The sequence below is a fragment of the Benincasa hispida genome, chromosome 11, assembly GCF_009727055.1.
Source record: "Benincasa hispida cultivar B227 chromosome 11, ASM972705v1, whole genome shotgun sequence".
Lineage (NCBI taxonomy): Eukaryota > Viridiplantae > Streptophyta > Magnoliopsida > Cucurbitales > Cucurbitaceae > Benincasa > Benincasa hispida.
The window spans coordinates 28134529-28153246 of NC_052359.1; the positions used below are offsets into that span (position 1 = coordinate 28134529).

Here is an 18718-nt window from a genome sequence, read left to right on the forward strand (position 1 = left end):
AAATCAAAGATCCATGGCTATTATTTGAATTGAATACATGAACTTTATGTGGAGACATAAGAGTGGATCAAGACTAGTAAATAGCCAAAATGGTCTATAGTATACGAATAAGGCTAGGTATCTTATTCTGGTAACACTATTGGATGCGGTCTACTCTGTAGTTGTTACAATTTGTTGTAAAGTGCTACAAACAAAGTTATCCTAGTTCATTCTTGTATTGACATGAGGAGCAGGGGCGTCCTATGCAATGAGTTTACATAAGATCAGACCAAGAATTAAATGAATCTTACTTTATAACATTGTTTACTGTTTAAGACTGACTATTTCAAAGCGATGACCTAGGTAACTTGACCTTAATCCTGAGCTAACTATGAACTCATGTTTATCCGGGATTATCCTTAGATTTGCATGGGTGAGGGTTGGCTCAACAGCGCCGACTCAATAAACCTACCATTTTAGGGGTAAGAACAGTAGATAGCTGGGGACATAAGGTGCAGCTATCAGTATTTAATGGAATGACCTATAGTTAATAAATGTTGATTAATTTAATTAGAGAGTTTAATTTTATCAGTGGAACTTCTAATCTATAGGTCTATAAAGTTCTCTTACTAGCTCAATAAGGGCTAATGAGAATCAATTAATTTTGGATTATTTTGAATTGTTCATATTAATTAAAGAGAATTAATAGTATGAGATACAATTAATATAATGGATTTGGATACATTACATTATAAAGTTTAATGAGAGAAATAAATATTTGAATATGATTCAACATTAATTATATGAATGAGATTCATATAAATACTATAGGTTAAAATTAATATGAATATGGTTCATATTAATACTATAGATTATATGAGAGAGCATAAACTATAGTATATTATATCAAATATAATAAATAGTTTAATTTAATTATGTTAAATTAGTTAATGTAATTAGAATTGAAATTGGAAATAACTCCTTCATGTTGTGATGGGAAGTTTTGTGATAACTCCCTCACATCTCTCATATGCAATATCCAGACGAGTTGCGCGGAATCAGTTCATTACGTGAAAAATATTTTGTAGAAATTTTCTCTAAAAAAAAAAAAAAAACTCTTCTCCTTCACCCAAAATTAACTAGGCAAGCCCACCCTTCTGTCTTAATTCTCACCTTGAGAATAGTGAGGAAGACTTCATTGGGGGTGCCAAGAAGTTGTGTTCTTGCTGTATTCATGATTGAAGCATTTAAGTAGAAGAGGAGAGATCGTGGTCTTGCTATATTTAGAAAGCATGCTTTAGGTTTTAATGTTTATCGTTCAGTTTCTTCTCTATTTTAAGTTATGCCAAAAATAAATTCTTAGATACAAGCGAGCCAAAAATAAATTCTTAGATACAAGCGATCACTTGCTTCTGCTGCGAGAATTTGATTCCTTTAGATGTAAGGTATATCTCCTAATTTGGGAGCAAATATTATGTCATATTTCTCTTTAATGAACTATGCATTTAATTTATGTTTTTTTGAATCATTGTTCACATTCAAATGTATGTTTATGAATGGATTGACTCTTCAACTCACGAATGTATGTCTTAGCTATTGATTCGTGGCTTACGCGTTCTTTAATTGTTCGTCTAGCTAAAATCACAAGTAGCAATTAGTTTAATCATGTATGCTAGGAATATAGGCTTTCCATATACCTTGAATGCATAATAAAACCTAGGTTCAAAGATTAATTAGTTGGTTGATGAGGCTACCTAATTGGTTAACCACACAATGGAATTCTAATTCATAATGAAATTGTGTTAATTCTATAGAGATGCTTTTGAATCCAATAGGATTAATGCATTTAGTTTAATTAGGACTTAAACTTTAATTAATAATTAGGATATCTGCTTAGTTTAATCGAACAAATTGGCTGCTTGTAGTGTCAGTGAGTTTGGTTAAGTTGAGTAAGTTGTTGTGCATGCATAAACGGATGTATGTTCAACCAAGAAAAGTGAATGATCGAAATTTGCAGAGGAATCCCTTTGCTTCTAGAACTATAATTTCCAATCCTAAGTTACATTTACCTACTTTATTCTTGAATTTCATGCAAATTATATCTTTCCACACTAAACTCCTACCATTTATTGCTATAACTAGTTAATTGACTCTTGAAAACATATCTCGCACTTTTCTGCAGATCGACCTGGACTTGCCACTTATACTACTCTGTAGTATAGATAGTAGAGTTCGGTAAATAGAATGTATTTGATTGGTCATTTGTAGATGATAGTAGAAGGCTAGATCACACATCATACTTACATGCTTGCATATCTATCCTAGTACATAGACCATAAGACACCTAACTGAACATAGTTGCACTTGCTTACATAACCTTACAGACATACTGATATCCTTGATTTGGTGCCATACTATGCATAAATACCCCACACCATAACTACCAGTTCTACATGTAACATTTACAAAGTAATTTCACTTATAAATATCATTAACATGAACTAGTTTTGTTTCCTAGGTCTAACTAATTGGACTGAAATGGTGTCGAATCCTTCGATTAAATCAAATAAAGTTATGTTCCTTCCTTAATTACGTAATAGTGGAAGTACGAGTCGAATCTGCAGGGAACCTTCGTGTTTCTGAGTTAGAATGTTAATGAACCTGAGGTAACCAAGGGGGATTGTTGGTTGACATTTGCAAGAAAAAATTAATCTACATAAAAGAAAATTAGAGCAAGAGAGATTTGCAAAACGATATCAATGAAAGGTCTAGCTTGGGTTTGTTTCGAAGTTTCCTAATTTAGTCTATTTGGTCATAGAACATGAGAGATCAATTTGAATTCTTGTTCATACTTAGCCAAATTAATAAGAGAAGCTAATTAATGAACCTTATTATCAAATTAGCCCAAAATGAATAGATGAAACACATGTTAATCAAATAGGCCTAAATCGCATTAAGATCAAGGGTAATGCTAAGTTGAATATTTCACCGAAAATGCCATAATCAAACATTCAAATTGTAATAACCCAACTTCCTAGGATTTATACTAGGCCATTACTATACGCATACATAAATCTCAAAACGACTCTCTCATAAATTTTATCTAAAATCAAAAGAATTTTATTAAATAAACAGTTTTTGCAAAATCTAAATAATTGAAAATCTTTGAAAAGAGTCCCCTTGAAATATAAATTCAAAATAAATTTTATGAAGCTTTATAAATAAAAATTTCAAACATGGAACTCTAAGTTCAAACATAAAGATTGGAATTTAAAACATTAAAGAATGAAAACATGAGAGGAAGCATCTCTCTAATTACAATGACACGGTCATAGATTCATTCTATCATTCGCCTGTGTGTCCTTATCCTACCTAAAAAACATAACATAATAAAGAATGAGTATAAAATACTCAGTAAGTAACCCCATTACTAGGGTCAAGCTATGCATTTATGTCCAATAAATGCAACTTTCTAGTGAGATATGCAAAAACCTCTACTAATCCTGGATGACCATCTAGTGAATAGTTTAACGCGATCTATCGTAGATGAGATATACCCACAAACCTCTGGTGAAATCTCGAAGGAGAAAACTAACCTCTAGTGAATCCCGTAGGAAACACAAACCTATGATAAAATCCAGAAGAAGATCACTAACCTCTGGTGAAATTCCGAAAGAGATCACAAACCTCTGGTGAAATCTCGAAGGAGATCACTAATCTCTGGTGAATTCTAAAAGAAACACAAACCTCTAGTGATCCTGAAGGATATTACTAACCTCTAGTGAATCCCAAAGGAGACACTAACCTCTGGTGAATCCCGTAAGAAACAAAAACCTCTAGTGAAATCCTGAAGAAGATCACTAATTTCTGGTGAATCCCGAAGGAAACACAAACATCTAGTGAATCCAGAAAGAAACACTAACCTTTAATGAATCAAGAAATAAACACTAACCTCTGGTGAATCCCGTAAGAAACACAAACCTTTGATGAATCCTAAAGAAATCACAAACCTTTGGTAAGTACATGTATACGAGTAGGGGGTAACTATCACTAACATAAATATCATGCATCATAAAATAGAGTCACACATAAATCATAATATAAAGCTCATTCATCCTCATACATGTCAAATAAAAACTAGATCATGTTCATACATTCTCCTAAAATATCTTATAAAATAAGATCATGCTCATTCTTATCACATACATCAAACAGGACAGTTATATGTTCATATTTCCTCTCTAATCATCATGATTCATACAGTCTTAGAACCATCAAAATTATCCTTAATTTTATCGCCCGACACAAAAGTGGTTTCAATAATATATTATTTACCTCAAATTGAAATTCCAAATTAATCCAAGAAATCAACCTCCAACAAAAACTTGAATTAATGTCTCAAACACTTTGTTTACCCCAAATTTATTCTAAACTTCGCTCAAAGAATCAAATAAATTATGTGCCACAAAGTTCCGGAACTTGTTGAATCATACACTAACAACTTTAAAAAACTTGAATTGATGCTCCAAATCTTATGGGTAAATCAAGTTTGGCTAAAAATTCAATGTTTACTAAAGAACCAATCAAGAAAACCAAAGAAAAAAATCATCAACAACTCACCAAATAAAAACCTAACGAGTGGCGGTGACCAGCAGACGCACAACTGCAAACGGCTAAAAAAAATATGAAAGTTTGGAATGAAGTGAATGGTTTGAAATGTAATGGATGGTTGTATTTATAGAGGAAAATTAATCTTAATCTTAAATTATTTGGGATTCCATAACTTGATGTTGTAGATAGATTAGATTTTCTTTTTTAATATGACACTTTGTCTAATTAGGAAATCTATTTTTTTTTAACAAAAATCAATAACTAAAGTAGTAGATAGATTAGATTTTTTTTAAATAAGACATTTTCTCTAATTAGGAATTCCATATTTTAATTAATTAGAAAATCCATAGTCTAAATAATTTGGGAATCCATATTCTAATTGAATTAGAAATTTCATAATCTAAATAAATTAGAAATTTCATAACCTAATTAATTTAAATTAAATTCAAATTTCTCTTATCAACTCAATTTAAATTAATTTTCTTCTTTTATTTGGATCCAAACTTCAAAATTAAAGAGGATAAAATTCAAGACAACAATTTCCCCTTTTGCTTCTTAAATTTCAAAATCCTTTTAATTTTCAAAAACCTAATTCTTTTCCTTTCTCTATTTTCAAATCTATAATCCAAAAATTTCAAATCTCTTATCAAATTAATCTCAAACCAATTAACTTCTCCAATTAACTTAATTTTTGGCTCCAAAACCAAAATTAAAGGGAACATACAATCCAATAATTGAGACAAATTACATCCTTCAAAATATTTAATCAATTTAAAAACACACTTTGTCCGAAGTAAATTAATCCATTTTTCTCTTAAATTGAATTAAAATTCTGATTTTTTACAAATATCTTTTAAATTAATTATCTTGCTTTCCAAATTAAATTTTTAGCCCCAATATATCAAAAAAACACCCAAATATTTCAAGATAATTTAATACAAATTAACTAAAAAATTCAGGATGTTACCCGAATTGATTTCCTCTAGGTTGATTACACAATACTAATTGTTGTCGACAAACTATTGTACAAGATAATCTAACCACTTGTTTCTTAGTAATTAATATGTCACGTATTATATGCTAATCACACAATCTAAGAGAAGTTTGTCCGACAATCCAAGATAATGTGATAATTTAGAAATTGACTTAAGAAGGAAAATTAGAAAAAAAAGATCAACTCAGTCCATGAAGAACAATTCTCACAAATTCAACTAAAAAGGAAAATTCTCTTAAAAACCCAAGCTAGATCTACTTACTTTAGCTAAGAATAATCTTCCTAATTGATGGAAGAGTAATCCCAAGCATAAATACAAACTAAAGAAGAAAATTTGGAAGAGAAAATTTCAGAGAAATCAAGTGGCTGCTTGAATGTCTGCCCTAAAATGAAAAAGTGATATTTATAAAAACGACGGAGTGTCGCAATGCTGTCCTTGTAGCATGTGCGCATGTCTTGAATTTCTATCAAAGTACATAGCGTCACAGGGTACAGGACTGCGCAACAACAATACCCTGATCCGAGGCATAGTGTCTTTTGGCACTATGCCGAAGTGTCGAAGTAGCGCTATGACTCCATGTCTGCACAGCTACTACATTTAGGTGTCGCACATAGCACTACGTGCCGCTATGCGACGCCTTGCCCTTGGGGCTGTTTTGGTAATTTTCATCCTTCTTTCCCGGATGATGCAAAGCTCCGTTTTGGTTTTTTCTTAGCAACATTTTAGCTCTAATGTTCCGTTCTACCTCTTTGATGCCAAGACCTAAAATCACTAAATAAAAATATCACTAATGAACGATCTTGAATTAAGTAGAGCAAGATAGTACATTTTTGGTACTATAACCAACCGTTAGCAGAAACCATACTTATCATATCACACATCTAGCTGCATAACATAACTGCTTAATTTAGGTAATTCACGCATAATATATTCTTACCTAATTCCATGCGGCTAACCAGATTTTAATGCAAAGTTACACACAATTATGTCACGCTTATCCTAAACATGTTCTACTGATCAACATAGTAATATAAATTATGAGAGACATAGAATCTTGCAATATCAAACAACACAAACATGCTTTGCAAAATAGGTCAATTAAATATCACAAAATAATATTCAATCAAACGTACTTTAAAAAAACATAATAGAAATCGATCATAATCAATAATCAAATTCAAAGATTCAACACATCACAATTCAAGGATGAGCTTTCTAATCAACCAATCCCCTTATTTCAAGGGCATCTCTAAAGAAGGTTTGGTGGTTGTATAATTCCCAAGCGAAGTTGTCTACTTGTCGCATTTTGTTGGAAGCTCTTTACCTTCTCCATAATGAAGGCTATGTAGTCTTGGAAATTCAATGGATAATTATTTATAAAAGTCAAACACAACAATAAACCAATAAAATAAATCACATCTATATTAGAAAACACTCATTTAGCAATGTATGGTGGAACAACTATACAATTAAACAAGTAGATTAAATAAAACACTCAATTTGGTAATCTATGATAGAATCCGCTTACAACTAAAATTAGTCGTCACAAACAATAATTATACAACACAATAAAACAAAACATACAATTTGATATTATGATAGAATTCACTTACCTCAAACTTGAAATCTAAATCCTTTTTAAGATTCCTATATAACATTTAGCATGACTTAAATTAGTTCTTAAAATTTAATTTCTTAAAGGAAGTTCATTAGCTAGCGAAGTACACTAATTTATCTAGCTAGCCTAAACTATATATTAATTATCATAGTTATCCTTATTAATAAAATTATTACATAAATCTCATAACTTAATATTTGTAGTGATCATATTAGTCTTTGATATATACCTAAAAAATACATGAAGATGATTTTCAAATGTTAACATTTATGAAGAAAAAAAAGTTGAAAACCCGAATAATAGTTTTTTTTATCAAATTTAAGTTCTATGCAAAATAAATCATAAAAAATTAATTTTAATGCCTTAAACATACTGTTTGTCTAACTTTAAGTTATTGATCATTATTTCAAAGTTTCATAGCTAACGTGTTTTAATTTTGATACCAAGCAAGTTAAAACTAGAAAGATTGCATTAACCAACGGAACACAATTTTAGAATAGTTTTATGGATTGTTTTGAACCATTTTTATTCTAATTATAAGATCTAGAATCAACATTTTATGATGTAAATAGAAATAAAAAAAAATACCTAGGTTTGCTAAGAACAACCCTTGAAAAAAATTGAAAGTTGGAAAAAATTTGTCACTACCATCTATGTGTTTTCATCTCTATTGTAAGGATGGATGAAGACTATTTTTGGCATGTGAGAACACCTCTTCTTCTCCCTCCTCCATGCATGCACGACAAAGAACTATTAAAATGAGGTTTTTGACTCTTCAATTCACTCACCTGAATTCTTAATTACCCTTGGTTCAAAGTTTAAAAGGTTGGAGTAAGGAAACTATCCTATTTCCTATGCACACGACAAACAAGTACCAATGGATTAATTTAAACTCTTATTTTTTTAAATCCCTAATTATATTGTTCTACATTCTTAATAATTTAGTGAAAAACTTATGATAAAATTACAAACTACTACGAAAATTGTAAACATCAAGACTATACATCAACTTAATGTCACATTACTACCCTATTAAATAATATTGTATTTATATTCATTCTCCCCTTCTAATATTAAAATAACTAAATATAAATTTAACTAAGTCACTAATATTTAGAGTAAATTTTAGAATTGCAATAATTATATGCAAATAAGTATTCAAATCGACCTTGATAAAAATAGTTATATCAATTAAGCTTAATAACTCATTATCTTACATTAAGTTTATAAAAAATGCTAAACTAAATTCAAATGGTTAATAACACTAGTTTATCTAAATTAGAAGAAGCATAATAATATTATAAAATTCTGAAAATGTGTTTATGGATTGTGCGGGTCATTACATGAACTGCATTTCCTTTCCCTCTTTCTATTTCTTTCTTTTGTAGACCCAACATCCTTTGACATACCAACATGACGACTAACTCAACTGATATAATACTCGTACTATCGATTTCGAAGTTAGAAGTTTGATTCCCTCACTCCATTCCTGATTAGTGTTTCTTGTTTTAGCGGCTAGTTGGGTTTCGTTTTACCTTACTTACGTTCAAGGTTGCAGGTTCAAGATAATATGCATTCTTTTCAATTTTTATTTTATTTCTTTTCTTCTTTTGTGTTAAATATATATATGTAAATTATTTTATGAAAATTGAATAAATGACAAACTTAGTTCTATTTTAAAATTTCTATAAGAATTTATAGTAACTTTTAATTAATAATATTTGAGAATTTTTTTGAAAAAATAATGTAATCCAAAAGACAAAATACAAAAATTTAAAATAATTTATAAACTATTATGAGTTTTTGAAAGTTCAAGCATTGTATATAGACACAAATTTAAAATTTTATCCACTCAATTTTTATCCTTATATAAATTTGTGCCCTATGACATGAATTCCTGAATCCACCACTACTTTAGAGTTGTATATATAATAATTAATATCAAACTTTATTTCATAAAGCATAATTATACAATGGATACAAAACTTACTATTAAACCTAGACCATACCCTGTAATCTACAAACATATAGTATATTTTTTGTAACAATATAATATAAATAAGGAGACTATACAGATTTTCGTTTTACATATGACTTAATCAAAGGTCAAAACTATGGCTGTGAAAATGGAAGATTGGATTATGGCTGCGTCTCCCCATGTTGTGTGACCTAATTGCTTTTGCTACACTTGATTGAAGTGTTGAAGGACCACAAATTAACACACCAATATCAACTTTTCCCCAATTCTCCGATACCGATCCAAGAATCTCTGCATATAAAATGAACAAAGCCATCTTATAAATTCTGAAGAATTGAAGTTCTCACTTACATTAATATGGTAATACGATTAAAAATGAAAGAGATTCAAACCCACGACATATTAATGTTTCACGGACAAAACTATAGAAACTAAAAAAAAAATTATCTGATGTATTAAACTTTCACTAGACCCAAAGTTATGCGCATCTTGGGCCCCATGGAGTAGTTTGAGTAATGTTTGACCCAAGGAGCCTACTATTAAAAGACATCAATTTCATGACTTATCAACTTCTTATAATAGACTCCATGTTTAAATAATTCCTTAGACTAAACAACTCAACATCTTGCCCCAAACACACCCTAAATGTTTTAGAAAAATTAAATGTAATGTATATAAGAAGGAAAATAGGCCGATTTAATATGTTTCGAGTTATTTGTTTAGATTATATTTGTAATTTCTATACTTTATATTTTATACACATCACTCATACTATGTTTTTATCTATTTCATTATCATGTCATTAGTATAATATGACATAATATGAAAACGATGATATGAAACACCTTGTACTTGTACCCTTGTCACGTTAACTTTTCATTATGTTCAAATTACTAACAATGAATGCGTTTATAAAGGAGAAATAAAGGTAGAAAAATGTGGATAAAGAAAAGAACATACCTTCAAAATTTGGTCTCATTCCATACTCTATTGTGGTTGAGGTTGCAAGGGCATTGGAATTCAAATCCTTTTGTGCAAGAGAGTGGTTGGGGATCTCTTCATCCACATTTTCAATGTCATTGTTGTGGTCACTAGTCCTTTTACTTGAAATGTATTGTTCCCAAAGACTCCACAAAGCAACCACAAGGCCTCCAAAGAGAACAACACTTGCAACCATGCAAAGCAAAAAGAGAAGCCCTTTGTACCACCACTTTATGATTTTAAAAGGGTTAATATAAAAGAAATCCATTAAGCCCAGTAAGATGACAAGCCCCAAAGTTGAGGAGATAACATAGAGCCCTGACCATACATCGTCACCAGTGCCAACCAAAACAGACATGTTTGATCCCTTTGATAGTGGACAAATTGAAGTCACCTTGGACCCTTGGATTTCACCTTCCTGTTTATTCATCACAAAGTTAATGTTAATTCATAAACAATCAAGATTAAAATATTAATTTGGTCACGTTCTTTAGGTTTTATTTCATTTTAGTCCTTATACTTTTAATTTTCGAATTTTAGTCATCATACTTTTAATAAATTTTAAATTTAGTCCTTTAGAATTATTTTTTTCCGAAATTGGTTAAATAATAATACTCATTTTCATTTGAGAAAAGACACTCTGTAAGCATATTTTCATAAAATATAAAAGAACGCTCAAAGAGGTAAATTTTCAGAAATCAATAAGAAACTAACTATATGAAGTAATTTTAAGATTTATTAAAAGTACAAGTATTAAAATTAGACAAATGAAAGTATAGAGACCAAAATAGAACAAAACTCAATATACAAAGACAAAATAACATTTTAACCAATAATCTATTTAAATCATTCTATTATAATTTTATTTTCAAACACATAGGGGATGTTTGGGCCCTCAACTTCAAATGAGTTGGACTCTAATTATAATAGCTGGTGATTCCAACACACCAACAATTACAACCTACAATTAACTAGTATTATTATTCCAAATCTCTCTTTGTTACCGTGTTTACTATTTTCGACTCATCCCCATCCTCTCTTTTACTATTTTTGACTCCTCATCTTCTCTTTCCTTCTTTATTAACGTGTTTACTATAGTTTGTACCTCAAACATAGACTATTATAATCTATAGATTATTATAACCCACTAATTATAATAATCACGGACTATTGCACCCCATAATGTTTGCACGTATGCAAGACTTATTTAAAACCAAAGTATGGATAAGTGTGAAAAGATTCAAAATAAGGGTGGAAAGATTCAAACTGAATGATGGATACATGGAATCAATGGAAGATTTTGAAACGATGAAGGGCTATACAAAAGTAAAGGACGTACCGATGGCGGTTGTGCTTGTCGAGTAACGTAGATGGAAATGTCAATGTTGAGTTTATCAGCAAAAAATGGACAAATTGAGTCCACATTGAGAGTTGAGAGAAGAGGAAGTTCATCTGAGGTTTTAATTGCCCAAACAACCAAAATCTTCTTTGGTAAACATGGTTTTCCATCTCTGATACGATGGAGAATATCACTCAAGATGGCTAGGAAAGGTGAAATTCCAATTCCTCCCGCTACCAAAATTAGGTTTTCATACCTACCATAATAAATTAGAGTTGTCATTTACTTGCTAAAACATCAACAACTACCGCACCGTAGCAAATATGTTGGTGAAATATCATTAAAATTTAAAGAAATTTCAATTAAACTATATTACATAACAAAAAAAAAATTGAAATTTAATTTTGATGAGATATATTATAATAGAGAGTATATCATTACAAACAACAAAAGGTTACTCATTAAAGTTCAGGGTCTCAATTGTTACAAATTTGAAAGTATAATAACTAAGTCATTACAAATTACAGTTTAAAGTTTAAATTTTTAGTTAGCTTTTTAAATTGTTAAAATCATTCTTTTTTCAACTTCAAAATCCCTCCAAAACATGTCTTTAATCATTCAAACCAATTAAATGTCTAATTTTACTCTTTTAAATGTATTTTTCATATCATTAGAATTAGTTTTAAATCATTTTTTTAAATACAATTGCGTAGAAAGATTTGAACAACAAACCACATCGTTACGCATGCATTAGTATGCAAATCAAACTATATTTTGTTTGACAAATTAGTTTTAAATCTTTAAAATTATATAAAAATGATAAAAGTGATTTTAATGTATCTAAAATCACTCTCAAAAGCCTTGTTACTCCCATAAAAGTTGAAAAACGAAAAGTCTTGAATTTAAGGCTACTACCTTAAGAATTTGGCTTTGTTATAAAAATACCCATATTTGTAGTATTATCCTAAAAATTTCATAAAACTTCCAAAATTTCAATTGCTTAGAATCTCGAATGACAATTATGGCAATGACTTAAAAACTATGTTAATCCAAACTTTCCTTCTAGATCACCATCACGATTCACAACATTCCAAATAGAAATTCTACGTGATTTCTACTCCGACTGTATTGTATGAAGAGAAAAAGAGAGAAGAGCAGTAGCACTCACATCAAGTGATATGGGGATTCATGGCCGTAAGGTCCCTCAACAGAAACCGTCATAACAGGGCGATGCTTATCAGAAGAGATCTGTTTAGCTTTATCATTCAAAATCTTTCCCCGTAATCTCTCCGTCCATGTCCCAAGCACTTTTATCAGAATCGCTAGTCGATCTTCCCCTTCCAATGGACTCGACGATACACTGAACGGATGCCATTCCAGCAACGACAGCTCTCGAACTTGCAGGAAGATGAAGCTCAGGGCATTGTACCGCAGACCTATAACAATCATCACATTCTAAATTAAACGCCTAAATCAATTGAAGAAATTACTCAATCAATTCATCGATCCGTACTTTTAGGTTTTGAGAGGACCAATTCGACGGTTCCGCAGGGGAGCGCTTTGGCTGAAATTACATCCACGGTTCTTCTGGATTGAAGGAATCGGAGGAAGCGGTCGAGTATGAAGATGAAGATTCCACCGGCGGCGATGCTGAAGAAGAAATCGCCGACGTGCAGAGCCAAGAACAAGACGAAGATGATGTACAATTGATGAGTGTAGAAGAATAATTCGAAGTTCTTGGTTCTGAGTTTGGGGAGAGAAGTAATCCACATTAAGAGCCCGGCCAAAATGCTTACAACTCCGGGAAGATTCGCGATGCCGACGTCTTTCCACTCCATCAACTACATTGCCAAATTTAAGCAACCATTTTTTTTAAAAAAAAATATATTAATCTTATAAACACTAATTTCGCTCTAAATAAAATTTTGAAAACTAATCAAATAAAAAATAATAATAAATTAGAAAAAATGTCAAATTATTTACAAAAATAACAAAAAGAAAAAAAGATAGACATTGATAAACTTCTATCAACATGTATCAATGGTAGACTTTTATGAGTTTCTATTACCTACACAAAATTTTTGTCATTTTGTGTAAATAATTTCCTTTATTTTTCTATTTTGAAAATCTCCTTTTCAAAATTTAAAATTTGACTAAGATTTATATGTGTTTTTTTCACAAACATGAAAAAAAATTATTAAATTTAAGTGAAAACAAGCATACATTTCAAAAACAGAAAATTAAAAACAAATTTGTTTCTAAACACGCCTAAACTTTTAATTCGAAGTTTGTGAACTTTAAAATTGTGTAATAAGTCTATTATAAGTTCATGAACTTTAATTTTGTAAAGTTTTGAGTTCTATTAGACATGAAAGTTCAAAAACTAAACGTATATAATGTAACCAAATTTAAAAGTCGAAGGATTAGAAGGAGATGAATTAGTATATGTTTAGTTTTAATTTAATGTATGGATTAAATATGGATTTTGAATTAGGTGTTATGAATTTTAGAAAAGTTAAAATATGATGGAGGAGGACATACTTTTTGTAGGCAACAGCCTTGGATGTACCATTGAATGACAAAAGCTAAGGAGTGAAGAGTAAAAATGAGCATAGTGAGATGGCCCAACCAAACATGGTATCTAGTGGCGTGCTCGAACGGAATGTCTATAAGCCGCAAAAGGATCGAACCCCTTGAAATTGGAAGAAACAAAAACCCTAAACAAAATAATCCTATTTCACCAAGCCTCACTCCAATCACTTCCAGCACCTCAGCACTGCAACAATTCACATCAATTCAAAAGAATTCAGATTAATCATAATTCAAATGTATACCTTAATTTGTTTAGACATATTTAGTTGTGATTTAGAAGTTTGAATACAACATGGGGAAATGTTCGGATCACGACGACGTGGACAGTTTGTTGTCTGCAATGTCGTGAGAAGTCCACTAAACCTTATCATTTAGAGGAAGGAGAAGTTCGTCGGCTGTCGGTGAACTGCTCGAGCTGCTCCCGCGGCGAGAGTGGGTCACCACGTGCCGGCTGAGAACGGGCTGGGAATGGCTCGTTCGGGGCCTTAAAAAACTCAAGTTTTATAGTGTTTCATGGCATGGACTAGGGGCTGTCTCTTATACACATCTAGATGTGTATAAGAGACAGGTCGGTGGACTGCTCGAGCTGCTCCCGCGGCGAGAGTGGGTCACCACGTGCCGGCTGAGAACGGGCTGGGAATGGCTCGTTCGGGGCCTTAAAAAACTCAAGTTTTATAGTGTTTCATGGCATGGACTAGGGGTGTTCATGGGTTGGGTTTGGTTGAAAGACTTTCTAGACCCAACCCAATTGTTCAGGTTGTAAATTTCTTCAACCCAAATAACCTTTATTTAAAATTGAACCCAACCCAACTCAACCCAACCATTAAATATTTGGATTGGGTTGGGTTGGTTCAAGTTAATCGGGTCATTTATTTAAAATTTTGTTCTAAAAAGAAGCAAAATGTAAATATGTAAAAATCTAATTTAGTTATTTTCATATATTTAATTAAGATTAACTACTCAACTTCAATTTATATAGTGAAAAATTTTTTTCTAAAGGGTAAAGAAACTACTTTTAAGAGTTGTTGAAAAATAAATTATTAAAAAAATATTGGAATTAAATAAAATTAAAATCAATATATGTATAAATAATTGTGTTATGAGTAACAAAAAAAATTATATTTTAAAATTAATAATAAATTCGGGTTAGTTCGGGTTGGTTTGGGTTATATTAAGTGAACCCATGAACCAACCCAACTCACAAAATTTTCATTTATTTGAACCCAACCCAACCTAAACCGCATGAGTTGGGCTGGATTGATCGATTTTTTCGGGTCATCGAGTTTTTTGAACACCCCTAGTGTGAACGTGATTGAACTATGATTAGGACACTCAAAGTAGTGTGCAACACAAGTTTCATAATTTTTTAAACAACCAATAATGCGACGGGAGCCTTCTGGCCAAGGATACGTCTGTCTGGATGTCACGCATCACTGCCCCCTCCACACAACTCATTGTGCAGGCAGGGCACAAGTTGGCCTCCCGTGCTATATTGTTAAATTGAATTTTTTTTAAAAAAAATTCATATAAAGGAAAAAGAAATAGTCTATCAAACCTTAATTCAAAGTTTAAAACTCAATCTTTTATTTTCAATGTGACATTAGTTTAGTAGTAATTAACGTGTAATCCATCTTTTAAGGCAGATGTCTAATCTTTTATTTACATAATTATTGTAAAATAACAAAAACAAAAATAAAAATCTAAATCATTATTTGAATTAGAATACTTTTGCTAAGATATTGAAAGTTCGAAATATGAAATCTTCAAATGATAAAGAATGATTTTAATGGGCCCTTTAATTGCAATTTTAGTATGATCCTACTTCATAATAATTGTAAATGTATAAGTACACTAGCAGTCAAACCACTATTTTAAAAGTCAAACCACTATTTTAAAATTCGACAGTTGAAAGTTTCTAGTTGACCGAATTTCAATAATAAAAATCATTTTTATTTATCAAGGATAAAGTTCTTTAGAGGTAGGAGTGAACTTAGTTCAACGCTTTTATCTATAACTATAAGCTTTTAATTTCATGACTTACATCTTAAATATTTGTCACAATCTTGACCTTTGGAACTTCAAAAAAAAAAAAAAAAAAAAAATACAATTCAAACTCTAATAAGTTTCGCTTCACATATCATTAAAAAAACTTTTCTATTATGCAAATAATAAATTATAAAACATATATATATGATATGATATTTATAAAATTTTTAATTTATTAGAAAATATTAGAGTTGTATATATTTTTTAATATATATTGTTGAAATTTATAAATTAAAACAAGGTTATCCCATCGTTAATTTTTGAATCGGATAAACTTATTTCGTGCAAATTTTTATCTTATTGAAATTAATGAATTTATAAAGATTTTGATACTAATTTGTTTTTGTTAAGAATAGTAGATGAATAAGCAGAGATTAAACTGAAGATAAAAATTACAACGACTCTAAATTGATTAAATTAAAAATTTATGATATAAGTTGATACAACTTTAACAAGTTTAATTTTTTTTTTTAAAAAAATGTTTTTGGTTGAATTACAAGGATAATACTTTCATGTTTGTGTTTAGAATGGCCCTAAATTCTAATTTTTCTTTTAAGAATTAAAATACACCTAGCCTCAACAAAACAAAACAAAACCCATTACTGGCATTGATTCTACTTAATTTTTTAGATTTACTTATCTTCATTTAGTATTTATTTAATGGTCTTGTTCCGTAATTATTTTATTTTTAAAAATTAAGTCTATAATATTCATTTTATCTCTAAATTTTAGATTTTGTTATCTATTTTTTATCAATATTTTCAAAAATCAAGCCAAAAATTTAAAAATAAAAAAATAATGTTTGTTTTTAGAATCTTGATAAGAAATCAACTCTTGTACTTCATAAATACGTAAATTACAGTAAGAAATTAGGAAGAAATAAAGAAAAATTATTTTAAATGATAAAAATGTTAAAAATATTTACAAATAATAGCAAAATATCACAGTCTATTTATGATAAACCGCGATAGATAGTGATAAACTACTGTCTATGTCTATCTATGATAGATATAGACAGTAGTCTATTGCAATTTATTACAAATATACAGTAATATTTTTCTATATTTGTAAATATTTTGATTCGTTTTCTTACCTTTGAAAATAGTCAAGAAATAAACTTAATTTTTAAATATATAAAAAAGCTAAATAGTTAGGAAACCGGAACTAAATAAATAGATAAATACTTGTAAGCCTGAGCATATTCACCCAACTTTCTTAAGAGGGGCAGCAAAAAGCAAAAGGGTAAAACGGGGTTTTTAATTGAATACCTTATTTGTTTGAAAGTTAAATCCTCCCTGAAACCTGTGGCCAGCATTCGCAAAGTGTAGCTGTAAATAGCCCAAAACACATATCCCAAAACCACAATAATCCCAACTAACTCCGCCGCCGTAACTACTTCCAACGGCCCCTCCACCACCACCGGCAGCGTCCACAACCGCCATCTCGGCTTCTCTTTCCCACTCTTCTTAATCTTCTTCCTGTTATTAAACATAGCCATTATTTATTTTCTAAACTACCAACAAAAAATTATTCTAAAATTGTTTGAAATCTACTAACTTGTAAGGCTCGTCGTCCCGAGAAATGATCAGATACACGGCGGCGATGACGGCGATGGCCAGAATTGGAGCACCGAAAGTTAGGAAGACGGCGCCTACAAATAAAATTTCAATTAGCGAAAATGAAAGGAGGGACAATTACAGAAATAATATTTTTTTTAAAATTAGATTTGATTTCCTCCCCCTCCCGATTTAATATTAATAAATAATAATTTCGGTTTATAAATTCCTAAACCAGAACAATCATAAAAAGGTGGGAAAAATCACAATTAAATATAATTGAAAAAAGAAATTAAAAAAAAAAATAAAAAATTAGAGTTGTTTGAGAGGGTACCAGTAATTCCAAAAAGGGATTGTTGGGTTGCTTGAAGCCAATTCTCAAAGAACTGAGTGGCGAAGGAAGATGGGTAGAGAAATATGACCAAAATCCATACTATGAATATCACCCACATCGCCAATTTCAGAATCCATTTTGCACAGGACACGACCGCCGGCGGTTTTCCGGTCGACGGAAACTTCTCATCGGTCGCCGGAAGAAGTGGGTGGTGAGGAGAGTTTTCGTTGTCCATGGAGTTGCAGATGGGATTGTTAAGGGAGGGGTAAAAGCTTAGTACTTTATAGACGATGAATGATGTCAAATGAAGAATTGTTGGTGGGACCCATGATCATGTGAAATGAGGTCAATTTTGGGTTAATTTGAAAAAAAGTCAATCAACTCAGACCTTGTGTTTAGGTTTTTGTCACTATGTGAGCGTTTTTGGGTGGAGTTGGGTGAAATTGAGCAAATAATTATTGTCTGTTGGAGATTTAATTGAGTCGATAATAATTGTCTATGCTCTAATGTAATGTAAAGTTGAGTTGAGTTAAGTTAATTTAAAAAATCAATTTTTAAAGTGCAAAATTGAGTTGTATTGAGTGATGAAAATTTGATGTAGTTTTTAGTAATCTAAAAAAAATACATTTTATGGGTTATTTTTGTTATTATTATTATTTTGTTTTTTTTTTTCTTTTGCTTAACTTAGT

The 18718-nt window shown here is 30.6% G+C and overlaps 1 protein-coding gene across 1 annotated transcript; it reads right to left on the reverse strand.

Annotated features, from left to right (window-relative positions):
* Positions 1 to 9097: 9097 nt before the first annotated feature.
* LOC120091586 (ferric reduction oxidase 7, chloroplastic-like) lies at positions 9098 to 18294 on the reverse strand. Its single transcript, XM_039049680.1, has 9 exons — positions 18030 to 18294; positions 17697 to 17790; positions 17408 to 17617; positions 14043 to 14277; positions 13015 to 13342; positions 12670 to 12937; positions 11502 to 11757; positions 10142 to 10580; positions 9098 to 9472 (listed from the first exon to the last, which is right to left on the reverse strand). The coding sequence occupies exons 1-9, from the start codon at positions 18262 to 18264 to the stop codon at positions 9303 to 9305; spliced, it is 2235 nt and encodes a 744-aa protein (XP_038905608.1). The 5' UTR covers positions 18265 to 18294; the 3' UTR covers positions 9098 to 9302.
* Between the last annotated feature and the right edge of the window lie 424 nt (positions 18295 to 18718).